This window comes from Corythoichthys intestinalis, chromosome 9 (genome assembly GCF_030265065.1).
Source record: "Corythoichthys intestinalis isolate RoL2023-P3 chromosome 9, ASM3026506v1, whole genome shotgun sequence".
Taxonomy (NCBI): Eukaryota; Metazoa; Chordata; class Actinopteri; order Syngnathiformes; family Syngnathidae; genus Corythoichthys; species Corythoichthys intestinalis.
The window spans coordinates 2744120-2770458 of record NC_080403.1 but is presented as its reverse complement, the minus strand read 5'-3'; the positions used below and the strand labels follow the sequence as shown (position 1 = coordinate 2770458).

The 26339-nt window shown below is 38.1% G+C and overlaps 3 protein-coding genes across 7 annotated transcripts in view; 1 reads left to right on the top strand and 2 right to left on the bottom strand.

Annotated features, from left to right (window-relative positions):
* Positions 1-26339, bottom strand: part of kcnab2a (potassium voltage-gated channel subfamily A regulatory beta subunit 2a) — a 289080-nt gene that overhangs the window by 146398 nt on the left and 116343 nt on the right. The window lies entirely within an intron of this gene.
* On the top strand, positions 709-5979 carry LOC130921913 (uncharacterized). The gene is made up of 12 exons (XM_057846278.1): positions 709-888; positions 1159-1386; positions 1978-2216; positions 2356-2459; positions 3245-3372; positions 3449-3640; positions 3725-3811; positions 3896-4146; positions 4224-4352; positions 4615-4755; positions 4866-4983; positions 5391-5979. Exons 1-12 carry the CDS (start codon positions 741-743, stop codon positions 5606-5608), a joined length of 1983 nt encoding a protein of 660 aa, XP_057702261.1. The 5' UTR covers positions 709-740; the 3' UTR covers positions 5609-5979.
* LOC130921914 (uncharacterized) lies at positions 4610-25258 on the bottom strand. The gene is made up of 8 exons (XM_057846279.1): positions 8647-25258; positions 8058-8236; positions 7803-7936; positions 7458-7605; positions 7195-7348; positions 7007-7101; positions 6655-6922; positions 4610-6435 (listed from the first exon to the last, which is right to left on the bottom strand). The coding sequence occupies exons 1-8, from the start codon at positions 8833-8835 to the stop codon at positions 6235-6237; spliced, it is 1368 nt and encodes a 455-aa protein (XP_057702262.1). The 5' UTR covers positions 8836-25258; the 3' UTR covers positions 4610-6234.

The following is a 26339-nucleotide window of genomic DNA, read 5'->3' as shown; positions in this document are numbered from 1 at the left end:
TCATGTAAATATTGCGAACTATGAGGCTAGTCAGTAAGGAAATAAAGACCTTTTCCGTTGAAAATTTTTGAGAATAAATGCTTAAATCCCTAAACTCTTTCTATGGACATAAAACAGTCTCGATTATTGGTTAAAAGCAAAAAAAAAAAAAAAAAAAAACCTGCAAGTAGCATTTATTTTACGTAAATATTGCGAACTATTATGGAATCACAGGAGTGCCAAAATTATTTGGAAATACAAAGACAACCAATAAAAGGGAATATTTACAAACGTAGTCATATAACAGCAATCAATAAAACAGAACATTTACAAATGCAGAAATGTAAAGACAATCAATTAAAGAGGACATTTACAAATGCAGTTGTATAAAAACAATTAATAAAAGACAACATTTACAAATGCTTTCCCAATCGTGCTTTTGGTTATTCTATTTTGTTGTTGAGCATGCTTGAAGGCTGACGCTGTCTGAGAAAATCATAAGCCCCGCCCATGGTAACGCCCTCGGGCGGGGCATTTCTTTTTCCGATTGTGTGATAGTTCAAGACGTTTTGTAAAAAGAAAAAAGCCCCGCCCCTAATTTGTCCAGCCTGACTAGTTGATGCCCGATCGCACGATACCTCATGTTGACTCAGCGCGGGACGCACCGGAAAAAGCGTCACAGACAGGAAATAATTACTTTTGGCGCCAAGCGCTAGTAGGCAACTGTCTTCGCAAGACGTAGGAAGTTGGTACAAGTTACAATGGAGTCCACTACCCAGTCCAGCATAGCAGAACTGCTAAGGGAAGCGGCTGACAAGCTGGATGAAATGAACAGTGTTCATTCTTCATCGAACACGTCTCCAGCACGGTCGACTCCACCAGCTGCGTCGCCAAGACCTCCCGTCGATGGTAAGTAGCGGACCGTTTTCCCAAACTATCGTACATTGACCTAATTGCAGCTGCAATATGTCCTTTCTTGTAAATATGTACTGTACATGAAAAAAATTGCGTTTGTGTGTGTTTTTTTTTTGTGGTAAACGTTTTTGATGGGACAGCCTAGAAAACTTTTTTTGTACCATAAATATGAAACTTTTGAGGCCTTTGCGATTTTTCGGGGGGAGAAAAGTGTCGAAGCATACAACTATCATCTTCTAATAAAATTCTTTTTTTGTCTCATAGCTGAAGTGGCAAGACTTTTCATGCCTTATCGGAGCACGTCAAGGGGGTCTCTCAATCCACGTCACCGGCCAATACCCCGAAATTTTGAGACAAGAGGAACCAATGTGACGTCGTATTCGCACACATTCTGCTGTTTGAGCAAAAAGTCCACCACAATCGCCCCAAATCGCTACCAGAAACTGGAGCTATGTAATGCAGGCTTGGGTGACAAAAAAATTACTTTTCAAGGTAAGCTTATGCCATGGTCAATGACGACATATACATAAAACACTGCAATTTTTAGGGTCTCAGTAGTGTGTGATAACCCCAGGAGCAGAATTCTGCTCGTATTGTAGTTTAGTGAGGGCAAGAAATGAAGCGCTATAGAGGATGCTTTTGCAGTAATGCAATTAATGGATTACAGTTTCATTGGCAGAAAGTGATGGACGAAGATAGGGAACATTCTCGAGGGGGAACAGTGCTGTTCAGTAGGAAAATGCAAGAAAAAGAAATGTAGTTATACCGATGTGTTTGGAGCTCTTCTGTCGTTTTCAGAGATTAAAGCACTTCAGCAAACAAGGCTGTTTTATAATACAATTAAAATAATGAACTATTAATGACTGCACTGAATTTAAAATATTTTTCACATATTTGATGTCATATATCAAAGAATATCATTTATTAATCATTTAGATAACTATTTGGGACTTCAATGGCTCTAGTTCCAAGAACAAAGGATGAACACTTATGTTTTTAATGTGCTTCAATCAAAAAATACAGTGCATCAGTTTTATTCATAAACTGTATTTTCTGTTATTTTGTCTGTATATTCTTTCATAGGCAAAGAGTCCTGCCCTGAATATTTTCATCAATGTCTGATTGGTGCATTTCGGAAACTGAGTGAGGCTGGGGGATTTGAGCTTCTCAGGATTCGAGGCGCCACACGAAGCCGAGAGTTGTCTCTCATTCCCTGCCCAAATACCGGGTATTGTGTGAAATATCTGAAATCACCACAGGCAATGATAGGGCATGCTGTTATTTACATTCGGCCACTTCAGAAAAGCCTGAACATGGATAAAGTGAGTACTAGAAAGCATGTAAATGAAATGTTCATAAGACATTAAAAAATGTTAAAAATACACACTGAACATGTGGATTTCTGGGTATTTTTATCATAAAAATATCTATGATCACCTTTTTTTTTCTTCCTGACCACAGGAAGATAGTGAGTCAACCACAACTGGACCTCTGATTGCATGTCTCTCTTGTGGGATAGAGTTCCAGTTTGATGCAATCAAGGCGCACAGTGAGATTTGTAATAGGTAGGTTGTTATTAAGAAATCTCTAAATTACCATGTCTTTAATTGGAAACAATTCAATTGTTTTAAACTGATTTTAATATTTCACAATAGATACGTATACATTATTTTATTAACGGTCTACATAGCTTCTGTACATAATATTTGAATAATATTGTATATCATTTATTTTGATGTACATTTACATTGTAAGACAAATAGCATTCAAACATTTCAACTTGCAATTAAAGGCATTTTAGTCATTTGAAGATCTTATACTACCAATTAATTGTACTTGAGTAACTTTTGTAGCTTTAAATGTAAAACTGTATTATTGTAGTGTTTACAGTGTTCCATGGTAAATTAGCTGTTATTACATTTTTTCTTTGGTCTTTTTACTGTATAAACCTTTTTCCAAATACTGTATAGGCTCAAAATCTAAAATCCTGATGGTGCTCTCAAGCAAAATATGGAAGTGATGACATTAGATATAAGCCTAATTCCATATACCATAATATAATGTAGCATGGAAAGGATTTGGAACCCCTGGTTACTAAGACATGTTTTCTTTGTGTGTGTGAAAATAACTATTTCATGAAATGTTTTTTACAGGCATGAAGTTACAGATTTGAAAAAAGTTTCTTGCTTAACTTGATGCCTTTTTAAAGGACATTTCAGCTTGGAAAACCTTTTGCAAATAATTTCATCTACGTGTTTACTGGTTCACAAAAACAAATTCTGACCATGGTTGCCCAAACCTTTGCATGCACTGCATTTTGATCAAACTAAACCTGTTTTACATCCTAAAGCACGACTGGAGCTGTGGTACAGGCAGGGCCATCTTCCATGTGTGACCCCCTAACAGTCCCACTGACAGCCAGCCCAGGGTCATCAATGCCTTTGATGCCGAGTGTAGCTTTGACAGAATCCGGCAATGGTTTGTGTCCATGTTTTATTACTTTACTATAATAAAATTATTAATATAACAGTAAAACTGAAAGTGTTTGATTTAGATTGGAGAATGGCTCATGATCCACTCGAGGCTGTAAAGCTCTTCAGACAAAGTGTAATGAAGAATTTTGGTGAGGAACTTCACTTCAGAATGGACCTCAGGGATTCTTCTGAGGCTAGGGATCGGGCCATAATCAACTTTTACAAACGACAGAATGTGGACTGGACTGCTCCTTTAACCTGTTCTCTTGAAGGTACAGCAAGTAATGTAGTAAGGCTTTCATTTGTGTAGTAGCTGGAATTATTTCATATTCTACTTTTTTGTGTTTCAAAAATAGGAGATGCTGCAGTTGGGGATGGCGTGAAGCGCCATTGCTTTTCACTTGTGATGTCCAGATTGCAATTTGGATTTGAACTAAAAATCGGTAAGTATTGCATTGTTTAGAGATAATTGTTATCCCTATAAGGACATTATATACAGTATTTATTTACTTCTGTAATTCTTTCAGCTGCTGGAAAAACCCTGCTGTTTGAGGGTGAAAAAGATCACCTGGTTCCTTCAGCATCTCAAATCTACATTGATAGTGACCTTTTTATGGTTGCTGGGCAAATAATTGGCCATTCATTCCTACACAACGGCCCTTGTTTAAATGGACTAAGTAAAGCTGTTGTACATGTGTTGGGTGGTGGAATGCCTGAAATGGCCTCTATTGATATCACAGACTGCTGTGATGTCGATGTCAGGGAGGCAGTTGAACTGGTAAAGACATTTTAACAAAGCAATATATATTGCTTTGCAGTCACTGTTTTCTGAGGTATTTACTTTATTGTCAACAGTTGAAAGGGTCTACTGAGCTGACAGCAGATCAGAAGCGGTCCATACAGAGCGTGACAACAGGATGGGATCTTCCTGTTGCCACTGAAGAAAACAGGAGATGGCTGACTGAGAAAATTCTTTTTCATGCTGTAATATAATATCTTTTAAAATTCATCTCAATTATTGGTTTGGCAATTGTATTTTTGGGTAAATTTTTAAAACGCCATAGCGTTTACTATAATGTAATCACAGTCTCTAAAGGCCACTCTGTAATTTGCCAACCCCCCCCCCCCCCCCCCCCTAAAATGTATTACAAATAGTAAATATAGAACTAGTAATATATGCATGTGAAGTAAAGCATAAAATTATGAAATGATACAAACATGTCTTATAACATTTTTCTGCTTATAGGTACTTTCCAGGTCAAAAACTCAAATAAAACAACTACGAAAAGGACTCAAAGCAACAGGTGTTTTGGATCTGGTAACACAAAGACCAGACACAATGCAGTTGTTGTTTCCAAGAAGCTGTGCTGAGTTGCACTCACCACAAGTAGGTGTATGCCTATACTGTTCATCATCTAAACTAAGTATTAAGGTTTTTTGTAACCTTAATACTTGCTGTATTGCATTAGTGATATATATTTTTTATAATTTGTACAGCTACTTCTGGAACGCATAATTTGGCCAGCGGAGTCAGACAGTGATGACGACACTGATGACCCGAGTTTGGATGAAAAGTGCCGCATCACTGGATATCTGAGAAAATACATCGAAAATGGTAAGTTTTTAAACCAGACTTTTTAATTTTTTATGTCCTCTAAACTTTAATTGGCTTTGCAGATCGTTATTTTTATCCCAGCTACACTACATTTAATTACGTTTACCTAAGTGCCTTATTAAATGTATTTTAAAGTAAAAATTACAAATTGTTCAATATTGAACTTTACTGTTGTAATTGGATCTTCTCACTGAATTAAACGGCAGATGCTGGATGGATGGCAACATTATGTAAGAATGTAATTTTAAAATGAAATTGAGAAAGCATACCTTTTGAAATTTCAACAAACTATAGATCATATCCTGCCTTTTTATTATTTGAATTTTCAGGACATGCAATTGCATGGATGGCATAAAATGTGCCTGACCTATGTACTTGAACTTACAATGACTAAAATTCTTTCTTAGCATCCTCACAATGTCTGCAGGAGCTTCTGAAGTTCTGGCATGGATGGGAAGTTCCTCCAAATAATCTTTATGTAGAGGTTGTACGTGGACAAATGCCACAATCGAGTACGTGTATGGAGACTCTTAGGCTGCCGTCACACTATACGAAATATGAAGATTTTTGTGAGGCTCTTAACGCCGCAGTTAGTTCTGTCCCAACAGGGTTTGGGCTTGTTTAGTTTAAAATTTTGAAGTTTTGGATTGTTCATTTTATTGTTCCCAAAAATGTTTTGTTGTTGCGTTTAAGTGCAATAAAAACTTCTGTACCTGTTTGCTGCTATTTCCAACTGGATTTTTTTTTAATGCATTTATAAATCGACAAGAGCATTTTTATGTCTTAAGGTGTTTAGAATGACATTAATGGAAAAAAAGCTGCTGAAAAAGTTTTGTTAAAATGTTTCAAAGTGCAATAAAAACAGTTCTGTACCTGTTAGCTGCTATTTCCAACTGGATTATTTTTTTATGTATTTAAAAATCAAGAGCATATTTTTGTGTCTCAAGGTGTTTAGAATAACAATGGAAAAAAAAAAAGTTATGCTAAAATGTTTCAAAGTGCAATGAAAACAGTTCTTTACCTGTTTGCTGTGTCTTCATTTCCAAATAAAATTTTTGATATGCATTTATTATAAAGCTGCAATTTGTCACAAGAGCACTAACATTTTTAATGTCCTTTTAAAGGTGTTTGGAATGACTAAGAAAAGGATTTTCTCGTTTCAGTGTTTCTCTTAACAGGTGACATTCAATTCAGGACAAGAAAAAAAAATCACACTACATTTATTAGGTTTTATCTTTTTTTTTTTTTTAATTAGGTTTGTAGAATTTCCTTAACAATGTACACCGTTTGCATGTACGCCTGTAGTGAAGCAGAGAGGGGGACTGCAGGATCGGGTAAAGATGCCACTTCGGCTTCTGTCAGCTGACGTGGAAGTTGTGCATCTGGTACAGTAACACCTTCTGTGTTTGAGGGGTGAGGTCCTGTCCAGTCAATGCCATAATCAGCAGCTACCTGCAATAAAAGTAAACAAGCCCTTACACACACACCAAAAAAAAACATGTATGATAGCCAACATTTAAAAATGTTGGACCACAGGATCTAGACTGGTTAACTAGAAAATTACATTGCAAAATTACATGTATACTTTTAAGTCGTTGAAACATACATTTTTCCTCCTGGCTGCATAGTGCACATTCTGTCAAGTAGGAAAAATGCATTAGGGGTTCATACCTCAACTGGATCAGCAGTTTCGTCGTGTGGCTGAGTAAGCCACAGTTGCATAGGGGATTGCCCTCTTTCAGTCCTCAATCCATGGTGGTTCCAAGCTTCTTTGAAGGTCTGAAGATGCTGCTGAAGTTGAGGGACATAGATCCAGTGGAGAGCGAATAACTCCAGTTCATCGTCAGGGTTAAGATACCCTTCCAGTTCCAAATTTAAAAAGACTGTGTGGAACAAGTCAAGGACATTTCCATAGACATCTCTCCATAGTCTTTCAATTCTATTGATAAACCCAAACAGGGAAAAAAGTTAAACAACTATACATGATATTCATAATAGAAATAATTCCACAACCATGTATCACCTTTGATTATGGACACTACGACCAGTGATATGGGAATTGCGACCGCTTCCTCGATGGCTCACCATATAATGAGCCACAGCAACATTTTCTCCACCCTACAGGAGGTTGTTTTAAAAATAGGTAAGAAGAAAAATAATCTTTAGTACTTTTGTTTTCTCAATTCAAGAGGTAAATTGATTTCGCATTACCTTATCAGATCTCACACGAGATGGTAAACCATACTGACCAACAGCTGACAAGAAACTGTCCAAAACAGTGGTGGATTTGTTGTCAGTGGCTGCTGCTATGTAAACAATAAGCCTGCTGAATCCATCGACTCCTGCATGTATCACTATTCGCCATCTACAGAAGTCAAAGAGAATACATGTTGCAGAATTACTGAAGAAATATAGTCAAAGGACAGTTTGACTCAATAGTTGAAACAGAAAAAAGAAATGTAAAGAAAACCAACCTAATTAGTTTATGGTTTCCATCGATGTGCCATAAACTGTTTGGAGCAGGGACCCTATACGCTCTGCGTTTCAACACATGCATTGATAATCGTCGTGCAAGAGTACCCTCAGGATCTACTCTTCGTAGTGAGTTTTGGACCCGATATGCTGTATCAAATACAAAAAAAAATTACAGGTGGATTGTAATGCTAATGTTTGTGCTTAGTATTCTTCTAGAAAAGATGGGGGATGGAAAGGGAAACAAATATCCAAGAATATGTTTAAAATCCTAAAGGCCATCTTCCAGCGTTTGCGTTATGATTAGTATACTTGAAATATTGTCAACTGTGTACATTCACACTTACTCTGTATGTGGACACCCTGTGATTTCAGAAGACCATGGATCATCCTAATCCCCGCTCTGGGATTATGCCTATGGATCTCCCCTATCATGACATCAAGTTCCTCGTCCCCCAGTGTAGTATACAAATCTGACATCCTTTCAGGAGATGGTACAATAGTTAAAATGTAAAAAATGACAAACCCATTGTTAGTCACAATAACATAAGTAAATAAGGCAATGGTTGTTAAATTTACAATATGAAACACAAAAGACTCACTTCAAGCCATGTGATGCCATTCGCCGTCTTATTGTTCTAACTGAAACTCCAAACAATTCAGCTATTTTGGCAGCTGGTAATCCTGACAGTATGTAGGACTCCATTATGTCCACGGAGACTTCAAGTGAAGGTCGACCAGGTACTGATGGTTTACATGCAAGTTTTAGCTGCATGCGTACCTGTGACATTAAATAAGGAAAATAATTAGATTTAATCGCATTATTGGCAATATAAACAATGTCTACAACATAAGAAGACTAAAGTTGGTTAAAAAGGCTCACTACAATAATGAAATAATTATGTATTTAGTCTTAATCTCCTATTACCGTATAGGTATAAAGTCACACCTTCCCCATTAGCACGGGGGCTAATCACATTAAAATGCAGAATAATAAAGATTCAACGCTTTTCTCTCCAACACTTGCCTACTTCAATACGTTTTAACTTTGACCTGCATATAAATATAATTATAATTAAACGAATACAATTAATGAAATTGAGTATTTCTTTGAATAGACTAGCGTACAAACGAATGAATTTAATCTGTCACATTCATATTTTAGGCTGATAACATAAAGGTGCTAACTACCTCCGCCAGGTTCTGCCACACGATCGGGTCGACGTCGGCGTCGGTCAGCGCAGATATTTGGCCAAGACTTTCAATAACATCCTCCACCATCCATAAAATGTAGGCGGGTTCTACATTTTCCTCCACATACCTTGCTATTGTTAAAAGTTGCTGCCGAACACCTTGCCTTAAATCCTCTGCGTTGTCCATTTCTAACGTACGACCTTTGGTTGATTTGTTCTTCTCGTCGTGTAGTTGACGTCACTTGGTTTAAGGTCGTGGTGAATCGTGCGATCGGGCATCAACTAGTCAGGCTGGACAGATTAGGGGCGGGGCATTTTTCTTTTTACAAAACGTCTTGAAATATCACACAATCGGAAAAAGAAATGCCCCGCCCGAAGGCGTCGCCATGGGCGGGGCTTTTGATTTTCTCAGACAGCGTCAGCCTTCAAGCATGCTCAATAACAAAACAGAATAACCAAAAGCACGATTGGAAAAGCATTTGTAAATGATGTCTTTTATTGATTGTTTTTATACAACTGCATTTGTAAATGTCCTCTTTAATTTACTGTCTTTACATTTCTGCATTTGTAAATGTTCTGTTTTATTGATTGCTGTTATATGACTACGTTTGTAAATATTCCCTTTTATTGGTTGTCTTTGTATTTCCAAATAATTTTGGCACTCCTGTGATTCCATAAACTATGAGGCTAGTCAGCAAGGAAATTAGTGGCCGCCATATGTAAACAAAGGTTTTTGCGTTGAAAATTCTTGAAAATGCTTAAATCTCTGAATTCTTTATAGATATGGATGTAAAAGAGTCTCAATTCTTGGTTAAAAGCAAAAACAAATGTGCAGGTAGCATTGATTTCACGTAAATATTGCGAAGTATAATGCCAATGCTGTAGCGGCTAATTTCTCCCATTGATTTTTTTTTTTCATAACTTTTCAAAATTCATGCATGGTACGAATAATTACCTTGAATCCTCGAACAAATCACTGCTGAGACAATCCTTGCTGATTGTATGCGGTATAGCTTTCGTACTTTTTAAACATAAATCCGGCATTGGATCGCAGCATGTGTCGCTGCGACTGACTGCAAATAACTGAAGCGGATTGTGGGATGGCCCTCTACTTGAAGGCGCGATGCACTGAAGGTTGAATCTGACCCATCAATCATTATGAAGTCTATGCGCACTGCTATACTACCACTACATCACCACTTGCTGCTAGTCATTTATACACATTATTCACAATCTGTGTATACTGTAACCTGTGTTTTTTTATATTAGCCTGATTGTACTTTTGCTTTTGTTTTATGTGGTGCACATTATGGTGAAGCTTAAAATCTCGTTGTAATCTGTTCAATGACAATAAAAGCTTTCTTTTCTATCCTAACATTAAATATTGCTGCAATGATTAATCGATTAAATAGAGTAGTTCGATTAGAAAAAAGCTTTTAAATCAATTTTACTGCTTTGATGATTTGTTTATTTAGAATGGTGTTGTAATGGTTTGAAAATGTTGCATTTATTTTAATTAATTGGGAGGATAAACTGCCCTCTGGTGGCAACAGTGAACATGACATAACTCATCTACTGGCTGAATCCAACATAAGGCTGTACATTTTTGTTTCAGCTAATATTTTTGTTTAATTTGTAATTTGGTTTAGAGAAATGTTTAGCAGGTTTTTTTTGTGGAAATGTGTGTTTTAACGATTTGTTAAGAGAATTGTAAAACAAAAAAAAATTCGCATTATATAGCATTTAAGCTAGCTGACTTTTACTTATGCAAGTTAGGCTAATTCGATCTACTAAATGTAAATATCAATTCGACCAATTAGAAATTTAAACTCCAATTGTTTTGTGTTAAGGGTTTTATTGTCGAAAAGAAGCACAAATTGTCTTCTCTGCTGTTTGCCCAGCTGAATAACGTCACATCTGGTGTGGATAGAATAAGCGTAATAAAATGACTTGTAAATTGATCGCCTAAGGGTTTTTTTTTTTTTTTTTGCAAATGACAGAAATTTTTTTACAAATTATTATTTTGTTGCACTTAGACCATTTTTTAAATGTCGTTTGAAGCTATGCTCAGTTATGAAGACTTATCTTTGTTTATATCCTTTTAAAATTATTCTTCAACACGTTAAATGTTTGTTACCCAATAGCACGATTGATCAAACTTATTGATTGATTAATCGATTACTTAAATAATCGATAGCCGCAGCCCTATTATTAAATCTACAGTATCTGCTGAATCTTTTCTTGATATTTGTCAGAAACATCAGTATTTTTTGGGCAGGCCTAAAAAGGAGGTAGGGTGATGTCACCTCAGTCTTTTGCTTTCTGGCTTTCCCCTACCCCTATATAACATCTAAAGAAGAAAAAACTCGATATTGTCTTTTTCGCTTAAATTAAGAGAAGATAATGACACAATTCATGACAAAGTAAATGAATACAACATGGAACAAAGTATCAAATTAATGACGACAAAAAGACAGGAAATAATCATTCTTAAAAGTCCAATTGTAAACCAACCCGGGCCTCTTTGTTTATATGTTAGCCTTGATAGTGGGCTGTGTCCCTCTTCTCAAGGATTGTTGGTGTAGTAGCAATCCTATGTACGCACTACCTGTCATCAAACAACCAGCTGCTATAATAAGCTAGCAAAAGAAGGAGGTAGAAGCCACACGTATAAAGACCAGAAAGCTCCTCATCATGGTGGTCCAGCATCCTGACACGATAAACAAGGAGGACAGAGGGAGGCCAAGGACATCAAGTACCCCAGAATACATCAAGAAAATGGCCCCCGAAAGATAAGCTGCTAAGTGAATGTCCCAGGCAGCAGAGACCTCATGACAGTGCAGAAGAAGAGCAAACAACCTGGAGAGACAAGTTCCTACATGGACTGTACAATTGGCAAGTTGACGAAGTGGCATACATCAAGAAATCGTACCAGTGGCTGGAGTATGCTGGACGGACAGACACGTCAGAGGCTCTAATCATGGCTGGACAAGAACAGGCGCTACGTACACAGGCCGTAGAGGCCAAGATCTACCAGAGCAGACCAGACCCGAGTTGCAGGCTGTGCAAAGATGCTCCAGAGACAGTCTGTCACATTGTAGCAAGGTGTAAGATGCGAGCTGAATCAGTGCACATGGCGAGGAACAACCAAGTGGCTGGGATAGTATACAGGAACATCTGTACCCAGTATGGAGTAGAAGTGCCCAGACCCCAATGGGCCAAGCTACAAAGGGTGGGCATGGTTCTCTGGGACTTCAGCTTTCAGACTGACAAACTGCTACAGGCTAACCACGTTGTGGTGGTGGACAAATAGCAGAAGAGAGTGATAATGATAGATGTGACAATCTTAGCTGACAGCAACATCAGGATAAAGGAACATGAGACGGTGAAGAAGTACCTCAAGTTCTTCAAATTCTACAACGACATGAAACTGATCAATTGGCCACTATCCTGCTTAAGTTCTTTGATCAGAACCCGGACAACGTGCCTGCCCGGAAAACACCTTAAAGTCTGGATATTGTGGAGGATAGCTGGGGTAGATGGTGGCCGCTGTGTCTGACCACACTCGAAGTGGAACGTGTTCGAGGATGTTTCCTTTTGGTGCGCAGCTGGCAGCTACTCTTCTGAGTGTGCCAGGTGGGACAGTGATCGCTGGGATGGTCCTTCTGACGGACCTAGCGACGTTAGTCTCCCAGGCCATGAGTCCACAACCGGAATGGCAATGCAACCTACTACGAAGCTGCGCAACCTTGAGATGAATGTTCGTCAGGAGTCAGCAAGGAATGATAACTGCGATGAGGATTAAGTCGACAAAAGGAGGGTGGCGGACACGGCCTACCATCGGTCCTCAGCTATTCCCTATCTTCCGGATCGAATCAACTGAAGAAACTAACTACTGAATTATGAACTAATCTACTGGATCTAATCAACATAAGGAGCACATTGCCACAATCGACAATGGACTATTGGGAAAATAAACAATCAGAGGGGATGGTTATTATAAAAAAAAAAAACTTGTAATCACGACGAAATCTGAATGCCAAAAATTGATATTCGATATTTTCTGCGTCCTATATGGTATACTGGGGACGGGTTTCAATAAGCTTCGGCTTCTCCCGTCAGCCCTTTTCTTTTCGGGTTGAATTAATTGTAAACACATATAAATGCTGTATGTTTGTTTGGATTTGTCATGCCTGAAGGGAAAATAAAATAAAAATAAAAAAAAAGTACCAAGGACTGAAAGAGCAGTTGGGGCGGATATGGAAATGGGACTACTCATGGCAGTAACCCCCAAGCTGGGAGAATGGCTCCAACAAATCCCAAGAACAACATCTGAAGCCTCAGCCCAGAAGAATAGTTCATGGAACAGCTAAAAAACTGCGCAGAACTCTTAACCTCCTAGGCCACTCGTAGAGGACACGAGCTAGAGGATGACACAGATACCAATTCACGAGTGGTGAGAGGGACGTTTATATACAGAGACGGAAAGAGTGTCAGAGAGAGGGAGAGAGAGACACACACACATATAGTGAGGGACATAACTGATATGCAGGTACACATGTGCAACAGAAATCACACAGGCGTAACATCATGTGCTTCACGACGTACCTGTAAGGAAAGATGCTGGAAAAAAATAAATAAATAAATAAAACCAACCAAATGTCCAGTACGTGTACAGTTTGTCTGGATAAATAAATGATTAAAGAAAGTAAATGAGAGTAGTGTAGTAGTGGGGTAGAATAAATGATTTAGATGGCCACTAACATACTGATACAGTATATCCGCCGTCTTAAAATCTGTAAGACAAACCAGCTTCTGTGAAATACAAGCCTCATAGACCCCTCAAGACCACTCACGCACAAGGTCTAGCACGCTAGTCACTGATATCTGCCAACAACCACAGCGGCAGGAGCAGTCATGCATGTCATGGTGTGAAATATGCATACAACTACAGACAACCAGGTAACTTTAAGGCACTAGCTGAGCCTGTTTCATTGGCAGTTGTTCTTCTTACAATTGTTTCTGGATGATGTTTCTTGAAACAGATATTTTAAGGAGGCACAGTGGGTAATTGATTAGGATGTCCGCCTCATAGTCCTGAAATCAAGGGTTAAATTGGCCTTCCTGTGTGGAGTTTGAATGTTCCCCTCGTGCCTGCTTGGATTTTCTCCAGATACTCCATTTTCCTCCCACATCCCCAAAAACATGCATGGTAAGCTGATTGACCACTTCAAATTCTCCTTAGGTATGAGTGTGTGAGTGATTGGTTGTTTGTCTCCTTGTGCCCTGTGATTGGATTGGCAACTGATTAGGGGTGTACACTGCCTGCTCCCCATAGTTAGCTGGGAGAGGTTCTGGCACCCCTGCGGCCCTTATAAGGTTAAGCGGAATGGAATATGAATGAATGCATATGGCGGAAAACACTCAGGTGACTTAAAGTTCCGCTCTGAGACCCCCAATTTGGCCAAATTTCAAAATTGTCCTATACGCATGTGTGTTACATCATTGGAAAGCTTAAAATCCCAATTTTCTGGGGGAAGAAAATTTTTGAACAGGAGTGCATTTAAAGAAAAAAAAAAATTAAAAGCAAAACCCTAACTGGAGGTGAGAGCACATGAGAGCATAATTAAAGACGCCATGATTTTAACGAGATATTATCGTGTACTTACCTCTTTTCGATCCTAAAACTCCATGTAGCATGTATCACCGAGTGTCAAGACACAGCTGTGAATGGCCACAGCCGGATTTTGGGGGGAATTTTATGGGTGAAACATGGTAATATAACAAGGGTCGCGATGCAAAAATCGCAGACATCAAGGAGTGGTCATGATGTTCATTTTCATATATTTACCCTTTTAAACTTTTTTTTTTTTTCTCAATTTTTCTTTGTTTGGATTGATTATTTATCATCAAAAAATATTTGGAAAAATTCAACAATAATGAAAAAAATACAATTAAGCGATAGTTATGAGGTAGATATCCGTGACTTATTTAAAGATGCCATTTTTTTTCATTGTGACGTAATTTGTGTAAAAGTTTAAAATATGCAAGTGAATATTTTATAAAAAGTTTTTTATTTTTTATTTTATTTATTTATTTATTTTTTAAACATTAAACATCCATTAACGATTCCAAGCTAAAAATGATAAACATTTCGAATAATAAATACGATTACTTACCTTCTTTTTATGGCTAGGTTGAAACAAAAGCGGTTGTGCGATGTCTGTAAACAGGGGTTTCCAGGGTAAAACGGACAAATTAAAAATAGTTTGGGGACTTGATGCGCCATGACTGTGCTGTGGCAGCATATAGACATATTGTACTATTAAACACAACAGTTCTTTTGGCTTAAAATACAGCAGTTTATTTTAAAGAGGGGTGCAAGAGCAGAAACTGCTTTTTCAGCCTTGTCTGTGTTTTCCGCCACATATATTTTCATTCATTTTGTTTTCAAAATGACTATTATTTTTTCCAGGCACCAAACAGTGGAAATCAATTTTCAAAACTCGTTACTGTTATTAGGTAATTTTATTGGGAAGTGACTGACAGGACATTTGCATTTCAAAATTATTGAAAAATAAACTTTGACTTAATATTTTTTAGCTACATATTCATCAGAATTAAACTACAAAGGTTTGATTAACTCATCTTACACATCAACAGTAGGGTTTTAGTATGTAATTTATCTGTTGTTTACAATACTTAGCATATTCACACATTATGAAGGTAACAAATTCATACTACTAGGGATGTCAAGATCATGCATTTTTGCACCTGAGACACCTGATTTTGAGGATCTGCAGTTACCAAGGGCCAATAAGATACCTAAGCAATGGATGGGGAGAGAATCCTATCCATTTTTTTTTTTTTTTTTGGAAATAATACTATCCCCACATGATAGCCATACAGTATAAAAGGATTAGTGCAGCAGTGGTTTAATCCAAATGAAAAGATATCAAATTCTTCTTTCATCACATTCATCATGCAGCACAAAATAAGGTTGCAAAGAAACAATGTTTGAAAATTTTGTTTTACATATATAAACATATATTAAAAAGAAGTTGGTCATCCAAAGCAATTATGTCGTAATTTTCACAGATTTTTCACTGTTGCTGGACATTTTTTCTTTGTTCTGCAAAGTTTCTTTCAGTGTCAGTTGTCTGTCTCTACATTAGTGGCTGCAGTAAGCACGGAGTATAGCATTGGATGTTTGTTTTTCAAGTGGGGTATTAAATTGTGTAAAATGTAATTGCAATCCTTTCCGCCACACAAAATGCTTAGTTTTCACACACTGCAAGTCGTTGTTGGACTGTGTCTTCATTAACTGATATAATTTCCAATTATCACTCTTGCATGATGCTAGTTAGATGTGGGGTTTATTTCTGCTGCAGCTGTGCAATTGTGTTTTTGTTTATTTTAGCAACATTATTGTACTGCTGAAATAATAATTTTTGCTTTGTAGCCCTTAAAAATAAAAATCAAAACATTTAAAAATACTGATCTTTTTCCAATAGACATGGACCCTTTGAAAATTACGTACTATGTATGTACGCTATTTGAGGTCGGGCCTGGTCGAGTAGCAGGGATACAATATACATTAAAGTAGAAAAAAAATAATAATAAAACACTGAAAATGTAAATGGCCATTGCTGAAAAAAAAAAAACCTAATGGACATTATTCATATAACTTCATGAAACACTTGGCAACAGCAAATGTTGTCCCAGTGGGACCCTTGTTTGAAAACACTGATCACAAATAAATCTGTTGTAGGGCTGCAGCTATCAATTATTTAAGTAATCAATTACTCTATCTCTCTATTACCGTATTTTCCCGAATATAAGACTGTGTTTTTTGCATTGAAATAAGACTGAAAAAGTGGGAGTCGTCTTATATTCGGGTTCGAGACATTATACCCATTCACGACGCTAGATGGCACCAGATATCATTGAAGCGATGTTCTGTCATGGCAGATTTCAGCTACTCTTAAGTTTAACCAGTTTGCATTATTTTATTGCAATGTTTTTCCTTATTCAGATTTCTTTCAAGACTACAGTTACAGTTAGACCTCACTTTGATGGTTAATGCAGTTATTGCAAATTTGTTGTTTCATCAAAATAAATTGGTTTATTTACATTTCAAAAACCAGAAGCCATTCATTTACGAACGTGATTGCACTTCAGTTTACATATTTAAATGTTCAGATATTAAGATTTGAATGAGGCAAAATAACATGCTTTGTCTCTCAAATAAATGGTTATAATCCTTTGTTTCGTATGTACTGTAATTATTTTCTGTATAAAAATTAATTTGGTGTTCAAAAAGTCTTTTTTCAAACTTGAGTCTTGAAAAAGAGGGGGTCGTCTTATAATCAGGGCCGTCTTATATTCGGGCCAATACGGTAGTTCAAATAATCGAGTATCAGATTACGAACATTTATTGCATTGCAGGATAAATTTTAGGAGATGTAAAACAAAGGCTTGCTAATATTGCATTTTTGAAATACTATTCAAACTATGCAGTATTGCACTTTCATTTCACAAGAACAATAAATACATTTTAAAATAAATTAAAATACCTGAGCTTGGCTTCAAACGGAATGAAAAACATAAGAATCGAGGATCAAAGTACAATTGGCTAACTTGCATAGTAAACGTCCGCTAGCTTAAATGCTATAAAATGCTCATATTTTTTTTTACAGTGCTCTTAACAAATCATTCAAACACATATTTCCACATAAAAAAACTGCCAAATGTACCTCAAAACTAAATTACAAATGCATAAACAAACAAAAACTTACAACCTTATGTGAGTCTTAACAGGGAGCAGCTGGATCCAGTCATGTTCGGGGGTTATGTCATATTCACTGTTACCACTACAGAGCATTGTATCCATGCAAATCAATAGAACTAAACACTGTCAAAACAAACCATAACAATGCCGACAATAACATAACAATTGAAAAAATCCTAGAACAGCAAAATTTGATTTGAACATTTTTTCATAATCAAATTACTCAAGTTAATCTATTAATTGTTGCAGCACTAATCTGATGACATAAAGATATATTACGAAACAATTGCACATATTTCTTTTGACCTTGGAATTCTCCGTTCTCAAGACAGAAGAAATGCAGCACGCAAAACCTAACATGGCATACAAGTGGATAATCAGTCACATAATACTTGACCTTGTTTACATGTTAAAGACCTTTTACACTCACATGTAGCAGCAGCCTGCACGGGTAACCAACCATGACAGAAACATTCTGAATATTGGTGCTGATACAATAACATCATTTTAATGCTTTGCTTTCACGGTCCACTTGCATACGAACTAAGTCCACTTTAAACAACTGCTACAAGAGATTTCTACGAAAGACATCAAGCCACATGATTATTTTTTTTCTGGCCAATTGAGTTCATCACTCCTATTTGGAGACACCATAGCCCTGAAACAACAATTAATTTCAAGAGAGCATGCTACCACTCTTATGCGGGATGCATAACTTCAATACATTTATGTAGTAGGGCAAATATGCAACTGACCAATGTTGAAAGTCCAAAGTAATATAAAAGATCTACTATCTACTCTCATACGAATGTGATGTGTAGACCAACAAACATCTGGATTCCTTCAAGCACACACTTTGGTGGTTCTGAATACTGCTTTCTTACCTGTACTTCATGCCTGTCTGGTAAGACACACACTCTTCCAGGGCCAGGCCGTTCATCTTCAGAAAGTCTTCCATATTCTTTATTTGAGCAGCGACCCTTTGTTCTCGCAGGCGCTGCAGCTCGGCCTGGTCGGTGGGCCTGCTCGGGGGCTGGTTGAGCCCTTGGTCCGAGTGGTAGCGGTGGATCCCGCTCCGGATGCTCTCGCTGTACGTCATGGACAGCATCTTTCCGCTGCCGCTACTGTTGCTCTTGCGAACGCCGCTGCTCGGCGCTGACGGTTTGGGGATCTGCAGGTGTTCAGCAGGACAGTGACCAGACTTGAGCGTGCTGGGAATCCCCTGAGGGCTACTGGCATAGCCTCCCGTAAACATGCCGACCCCTCCCACCCACTTTTACCTCCTTGACAAATTATGAAGAAGTCACACACACGGAGCTAACGGTCCACCTCCTTTAAATAGCAGCTGCTCCCATTAGAAAGGAGCTCTCGTCCGCTGGGCTGTACAATGGCCATGCATCTTGTAATCAACACGACCCAAACCCTCCACACCTGCCTCCCCCTCCTCCGACAGGTGCGCCATGGGCAGCGTGACACTGATAGGCAGCATTCAGGTGCTCAAGAAACAAGACACATGCTATTTAAGCCATCCAGACATGCAACAAGGGAAAAGGTGAACACAATCCGACTCAGAGTGGACAAAAAAAGGGAAAACCACAAATCGATTAAATAAACAAACATCTAGGCCAGCTTGACCCAAAATAATTGTCACACTTGTTCTTTTCCAACTCACCAAACACAAAACTTGCCAATGGAAAAGCTTCCAGTTCGACTTCAGAAAAACCATGTTTAAACGCCTTATTAACCAATAATTCCTTTGAAATCCACAAGGAGAAACCAACACTTGACATGAATCAACAGAGGGCAGCAGTGTGCTGCTTACGCCAATAATGCAAAGTAAAAAAAAATGTACTCGTACATGGTACCATTGGTATTTTCAACATGTAGCGCTAGACTAGTCTAGAGCTAGACTCTTCAAACTATGGCCATTAAATGTCAAAATGAATAAGTTCAAGTTACATTAAAGTTCATAATTTGGAATGACAGTATCATACATACACATTTAAATGAATATTAAATATTGGACAAATACCTGATGTACGCTACAAATATATATAGAATATATATATTGCCAATTGACATTGTTAAAAAGGTTGCCATGATGATCTTTGAATGACTGTCGCCATGGAAGTCGTTTTGTCAATTTTACACTATACTGTACATGTGTAACTACGCTAAGTGCTGGAAATGGTATTCTCTCATAATGAATCATAATGTTACAACAGCATAAACATAAACACATGGTGCAATAATTGACATTTTACCCATGTGAGCCAATTTGAGGAGGTTTGAAATCTGGGCAACATGCAAGGTCCACACTTAAAAGTTGATCCTTCGCACATGCTAAACAAACGTTGGCCTTTGGCGGAAAGATCTTTCCACAAACTCACCCGGTTTCTTTGGGGTCGGCTCATGAGCAAGGTCGAACGGTGCGATTCGGCGCTTATAAGCCCACACTACACTGCAGATGGACCTAGCAGGTCCACCCAACTGGGAGTGTCTTACTTGGAAATGTCTAAACCAATTAGTGAGTGGGAGTGCATCCCTTTCCTCCCCTCGCCAATCGGACCACCTACCACCGCAAGCAACACCTCGCCTCATCCCCTCCTGGGGAGATCTCGTGGAAGAAATCCATTTACGGCGTTTAGAAGCCCTGTCCTGTTTCTGCTAGCCTCAGCAAATAATATCAGTACTGAATTATTCACCAAAGCTTTTTGCACTAAAAGCCTCTGATTGTTGTTGCACAGGAAAGACTACTACTTAGAGCAGTGCAATAATGAGCTACGCAGGCTTGAGTTTGTAAGAGAACATGCAGCTAGAGATCGACAAGCCACAAATCAAGGCCTAACTGTGTGAAATCCACACTGGTTAATACAGGTGCATGTTTCTGTCAAAGTCAAGTGTAGATTTACATTAATGTTGTGAATCCAATTCAATAATCTAATACAGTGATACCTTGAGATACGAGTGACTTTGTTAACGGGTTTTGAGATACAAGCAAAATATGAGTGTGCTTAAGACCACTATTCCTAAATGGTGGCAGAACACATCCATCTTCCACTGCCATCCATTGACATTTGTTTCCTTACAGCGGGAAGACAATATCAGTAGTTGGCAACTTGACACCATAAATCCCCAGGTTTTTTTCCCTCAGTCCACAGCAAAAATATAGCTGTACAGTGTATCACAAAAGTGAGTACACCCCTCGCATTTCTGTAGATATTTAAGTATATCTTTTCATGGGACAACATTGACAAAATTACACTTTGACACAATGAAAAGTAGTCTGTGTGCATCTTGTATAGTAGAGTTCACTTATATTCCCCTCAAAATAACTCAAAATATAGCCATTAATATCTAAACTCCTGGCAACAAAAATGAGTACACCCCTACCAAAAACATACATCCTTAAATGTCCAAATTGAGTACTGCTTGTCATTTTTCCTCCAAAATGTCATGTGACTCGTTACAGGAGTGCTGTCAGCATTGCTGCAGAAATTGAAGAGGTGGGGGGTCAGCCTGTTAGTTCTCAGACCATATGCCGCACTCTACATCAAATTGGTGTGCATGGCTGTCACCCCAGGAGGAAGCCTCTTCTGAAGACGGTACACAAGAAAGCCCGCCTGTCTCATCAGACCATAGGATATGGTTCCAGTAATCCATGTGCCTTGTTGACATGTCTTCATCAAACTGATTGCGGGCTTTCTGCAAAGACTGGATGACTGCAAGGGAAGCACAGCCTTCGCAGTCTTAGAGTAATCACCACAGCTGACTTAAACTCTAGCCTAGGTATTGTGGCTTAAAGGATGTAATACAGGTAGTCCATGGGTTGCTGACAGCTGACTTAAACTCTAGCCTGGGTATTGTGGCTTAAAGGATGTAATACAGGTAGTCCCTGGGTTGCGACATACCCAGAATACGTGATTTCGACTTTACGATGCCGTAGTCTCGGCCGTTATTTTACTTAGGTCGACTGACACGGGGATGACAGGAGATTAACCGGGTCGTGACCTAGTAATATGTCCGAGATGCAGCATGTATGAAAGCAGTCAGTTAATTCCCGGGTCACAGCGCGAGGGCTGATGACGTACATACCATGACGGGCCGATCGTCATTTCCTTTCTTCGCAGTAAGACGAAAATCAGTAACCAAATGTCGCAATTGTCGACATGGCATTTTGGAAAGATAGTGAAATCAAACTGAAAACATAACGAAAGTAAATTGCTACCGAATCTTAGAGCTGAGGAAAAGACAGTCACGTAAACAGTATCACCTCCCAGCATTGATGGTAAGTACAGTATTTTATTGTTTATTTTATTAATACGATGTATAATACATATTTTTGAATAGTTATTTTTAGATTTAGGGGGTATTCAGGGGTACTTAAAGGGTTATTTTGATGTGCGCGGAATTTCGCAGCACTTTTTTTTAGGATTATACACGCTCAGCAAGAACAGTACATTATTTTAAAATAATTAAACCCACCAGAACAGCACGATGAGATGTAGACATGTGAGGGTGAGTTTAAGAGGAAACTCGCCATGCTAACGCTAACACGAATGCAACGCTAATATATTTGCAGTGTGAAACTGTTCACTCAGTAAACAGTTTTAAAGGCTAAAGCATCAATTACATAATGTTAACATAAGACATAATAAGATAATATATTGTTTAATGCAAGATAAAAAAATAAATTAAAAAAAAAAACTTACATTATTTCCAAAACTGGCAAGTCTGAAGCTACCTGTAGCAGCCTGCCTTCAAGCTGTTCCAGGGTCCTTCCGGGGTCCTATCGTGAGTCATCGATGGCCACAAGGGCTGCAGCTATCAAATATTTTAGTAATCGAGTAATCGACTAAAAATCCTATCGATTAATCGAGTAATCGGATAAAAAAAAAATTAGGTAAAGAGCAATTATAAATATACATGAGAAAACAAGAAATATCATCTAATATTGAACCATTTTCAGTCAATAAATGTCTTTATTTTCTATGTACATTGTTGAAAACAGCCAACAATTGCCTCTCAGATGTGACTAGAATAAAAAAAAAGACCAATTCACTGCTTTCACTCCATAAACTTTTAGATCTTATAAATATATATATATATATTATATTTCTTACCTAAAAATGCCACTACGCTTGATAACACACATCACTTAAAAGTTAGGTGTTTTTCCCATGTGTTTCAATTGAATTTCTATGTGTGTCAAGCCATTTTTAAGTTCTAGTTAAGTTTTAAGTTAGTTTAAACTGTAAATCCTCATAGGATTTTGAGTTTTTGCAGTGTTCAAAATAAATGTATTGTAACATATCAGGTTATAATATGGCGGGGATATTTGCATGCGTCCTGAATGCACCGCGTGACGTGCGGGGGTGAGGGAGGTGCGGGAGAGCGAGAGACGTGCCTTCCTGTTGTTGTTGTCATTCCACAAGTTCCCAAAAAAGAAATAATTGCAACCTAACGAAGCGGGTGACACGTTCTCAACGTTACAGTATGATACCTGCTGTATTGGAGCACATTAGGGACCAGTGCTACTTGTGTTTAATCCAGCAATGACTACTGAGCTAAAATTGACAGTTAGCTTGATCATATTTTCATTTTACACCCTCATCACTCTACAACACTATGTTTTCACAGATTAAATAAAGCCTGTATGTAAGACACGTTAGCCACGCATCTGCAGTGGTCATAATTAATAGAAACCTAGCCCTCCTTAGGGCTCACATAACGTGAGCAAGTGACAGTAACGTTAATCTTATTAGCGCTGAGAAGTGTACTGCTTTAAGATGGCGGCTGTTTACTAACAGTGCTGACTCTGTCATTTCACATCTAATTCAACATACATGTGATATCTATGAGACGCATCAGATGCTAACTGCTACCACCGTAGCATCATGCAGGCTAGTTTTTAGCAACGTCGGCGTAGTTTGTAGCGGCTGTCGGCAGCAGAAAGGTTTTTTATATTTTTCTATTGCTTCTTCCTCTATGCACGTGACATCAGCGCGTTGTCCCGCATTAAAAGTAGTCCGGGCAAAACGTGATGCTTAGAGCTGGCATAATTAAACGATTCCTTGAGGTGAATAACATTACTCGGATCAGTTTTTAAACCCGAGTTACTCGAGTGGCTCGAGTATTTGTTTCAGCTCTAGTTGCCCACACAGATCACCGATTAATTTTCTTTTTTTAAAATTGGCTTTTTTTTTTTTTTTTTGTTAATCAGCCAGTGGCGGATGTTGGGGGAAAAAAAGTCGATACATCTGTCTGATACATTATATTGGCCGGCCAATGTATCTGTTGACCTCCAGAAAATATTTGTGCAAAATATTCCATATCTTGCCAGGGTGCAAATACGTATATACTATACATGTTGACTCTCACCAAGAACAAATTACAATGAAGGTCAGCAACTATCTATTTTACGTCAGAATGTACTTATATGGAACTGGTGTATTCAGAATAAAACAAAACTGGATCAAAAATGGGCGGCACGGTGGATCACTGATTAGCTTAATGCCTCACAGTTTTGAGATCAAGGATTCATTTCTGTGTGGAGTTTGCATGCTCTCCCCTGTGCATGGGTGTGTTTTCCCTGAGTACTCTGGTTACCTCCCACATCCCCTAAGCTTGTTTGCTTGCTAGGTTTATTGAACACGCCAAATTGGTGTTAGTGTCAGTGCGTGAGGTTGTTCATAAACTTTATAATTTTATTGACTGGTCATACCCGTCAGTCCCTACCCACATAAGAGGAGTTATTCTCAAACACACGCACACAGCGATCCAACGCCTGATTTAGGTTGAAAAAGTACGAAAGCTGTACCCCACACAAACAGGAAGGATTGTCTCAGGAGTGATTTGTTTGAGGATTCAACGTAATTATTATATTTTTTCATACCATTCATGTATTTTGAAAAAATCAATGAGAGAATCTAGCCACTACGGCATTGGGGTCACAGTTCACAATATTTACGTAAAATAAATGCTAACTGCATATTTTTTTTTGCTTTTAACCAAGAATTGAGACTGTTTTACGCCCATATCTATAAAGAATTCAGGGATTTAAACATTTATTCAAAAGAATTTTCAACGGAAAAAGCTCTTTGTGGTTATAAGGCGGCACTACAGTGGCTTAAAGACTAGCAGCACATTCGACAAATTTACGTAAAATAAAAGCTAATTGCACCATTTTTTTACTTTTAATTAAGAAACGAGACTGTTTTCCGTCCATATCTACAAATAATTCAAGGATTTAAACATTTATTCACAAGAATTTTCAACGGGAAAAGCTCTTTGTGGTGTTAAGGCGGCGCTACAGTGGCTCAAAGGCTAGCAGCACATTCAACATATTTACGTATAATTAATGCTAACTGCCTGTTTTTTTTTTTTTTTTTTTTTTTTTTTTTGCTTTTAACCAAGAATCGAGACTGTTTTACGTCCATATATATAAGAATTCAGGGATTTAAGCATTTATTCACAAAAAAAAAAACATTAAAAGCTCTTTGTTTCCACTAGGTCAGCTTTGAGGGAGATATGCCCCCTATTAAATGGCCCCGCGCCCAGTCAATATCATTAGGAAGTCTATGGGTTGTTTGTCGGTATGTGCCCTGTGATTCACTGGCAATCAGGGTGTTCTCCACTTCCTGTCCACAGTGTTTGCGGCTCGCTAAATTATGTTAAGTGCAAGTTTTAAATGTTTTCAAATTCATTTTTTATTTTCTTGGGAGGATTGATTTATCATCTGTACTGTATGATTGGGGCTTATTGGTCTCTTCGTCCTATATACAGTGCCTTGCAAAAGTATTCGGCCCCCTTGAATCTTGCAACCTTTTGCCACATTTCAGGCTTCAAACATAAAGATATGAAATTTAATTTTTTTTGTCAAGAATCAACAACAAGTGGGACACAATCGTGAAGTGGAACAACATTTATTGGATAATTTAAACTTTTTTAACAAATAAAAAACTGAAAAGTGGGGCGTGCAATATTATTCGGCCCCTTTACTTTCAGTGCAGCAAACTCACTCCAGAAGTTCAGTGAGGATCTCTGAATGATCCAATGTTGTCCTAAATGACCGATGATGATAAATAGAATCCACCTGTGTGTAATCAAGTCTCCGTATAAATGCACCTGCTCTGTGATAGTCTCAGGGTTCTGTTTAAAGCGCAGAGAGCATTATGAAAACCAAGGAACACACCAGGCAGGTCCGAGATACTGTAGTGGAGAAGTTTAAAGCCGGATTTGGATACAAAAAGATTTCCCAAGCTTTAAACATCTCAAGGAGCACTGTGCAAGCCATCATATTGAAATGGAAGGAGCATCAGACCACTGCAAATCTACCAAGACCCGGCCGTCCTTCCAAACTTTCTTCTCAAACAAGGAGAAAACTGATCAGAGATGCAGCCAAGAGGCCCATGATCACTCTGGATGAACTGCAGAGATCTACAGCTGTGGTGGGAGAGTCTGTCCATAGGACAACAATCAGTCGTACACTGCACAAATCTGGCCTTTATGGAAGAGTGGCAAGAAGAAAGCCATTTCTCAAAGATAACCATAAAAAGTAGAGATGCACGATAATATCGGTCACCGATAATTATCGGCCGATAATGGCAATTATGACGTCACACAGATAATCCAGATAAAGCGAAGTTCAACCGATAATGCAATCCGATAATTATATACTTGATTTAGCCTCCAAATGTGCGCAATCAACAGTTTTGTCCAATTCTGATAGTTTTAAGGAGGTGTTTTTGCAGTGTAGTAATTTGATATATGTTAGGAATGGCTTACTTTTAAAGGCATTTTTGTGCAACTTGGGTGTTTACTCTCTAAGTAATTGTTGCCAAAAGCTTACCATTACACAATGTCATTGCCATTGTTTAGATGTTGGAATTTACGACTTG

What these genes read in the sequence shown, in the direction of transcription:
- LOC130921913 (XM_057846278.1), top strand. Translation starts at nt 741, where the DNA reads ATGGAGTCCACTACCCAGTCCAGCATAGCAGAACTGCTAAGGGAAGCG. An exon ending in AAAGCCTGAACATGGATAAA is followed by an intron (nt 2,217 to 2,355) that starts GTGAGTACTAGA and finishes TCCTGACCACAG; the next exon opens with GAAGATAGTGAGTCAACCAC. An exon ending in CACAGTGAGATTTGTAATAG is followed by an intron (nt 2,460 to 3,244) that starts GTAGGTTGTTAT and finishes TACATCCTAAAG; the next exon opens with CACGACTGGAGCTGTGGTAC.
- LOC130921914 (XM_057846279.1), bottom strand. Translation starts at nt 8,835, where the DNA reads ATGGACAACGCAGAGGATTTAAGGCAAGGTGTTCGGCAGCAACTTTTA. An exon ending in GGAAACCATAAACTAATTAG is followed by an intron (nt 7,349 to 7,457) that starts GTTGGTTTTCTT and finishes TGACTTCTGTAG; the next exon opens with ATGGCGAATAGTGATACATG. An exon ending in CTCGTGTGAGATCTGATAAG is followed by an intron (nt 7,102 to 7,194) that starts GTAATGCGAAAT and finishes AACCTCCTGTAG; the next exon opens with GGTGGAGAAAATGTTGCTGT.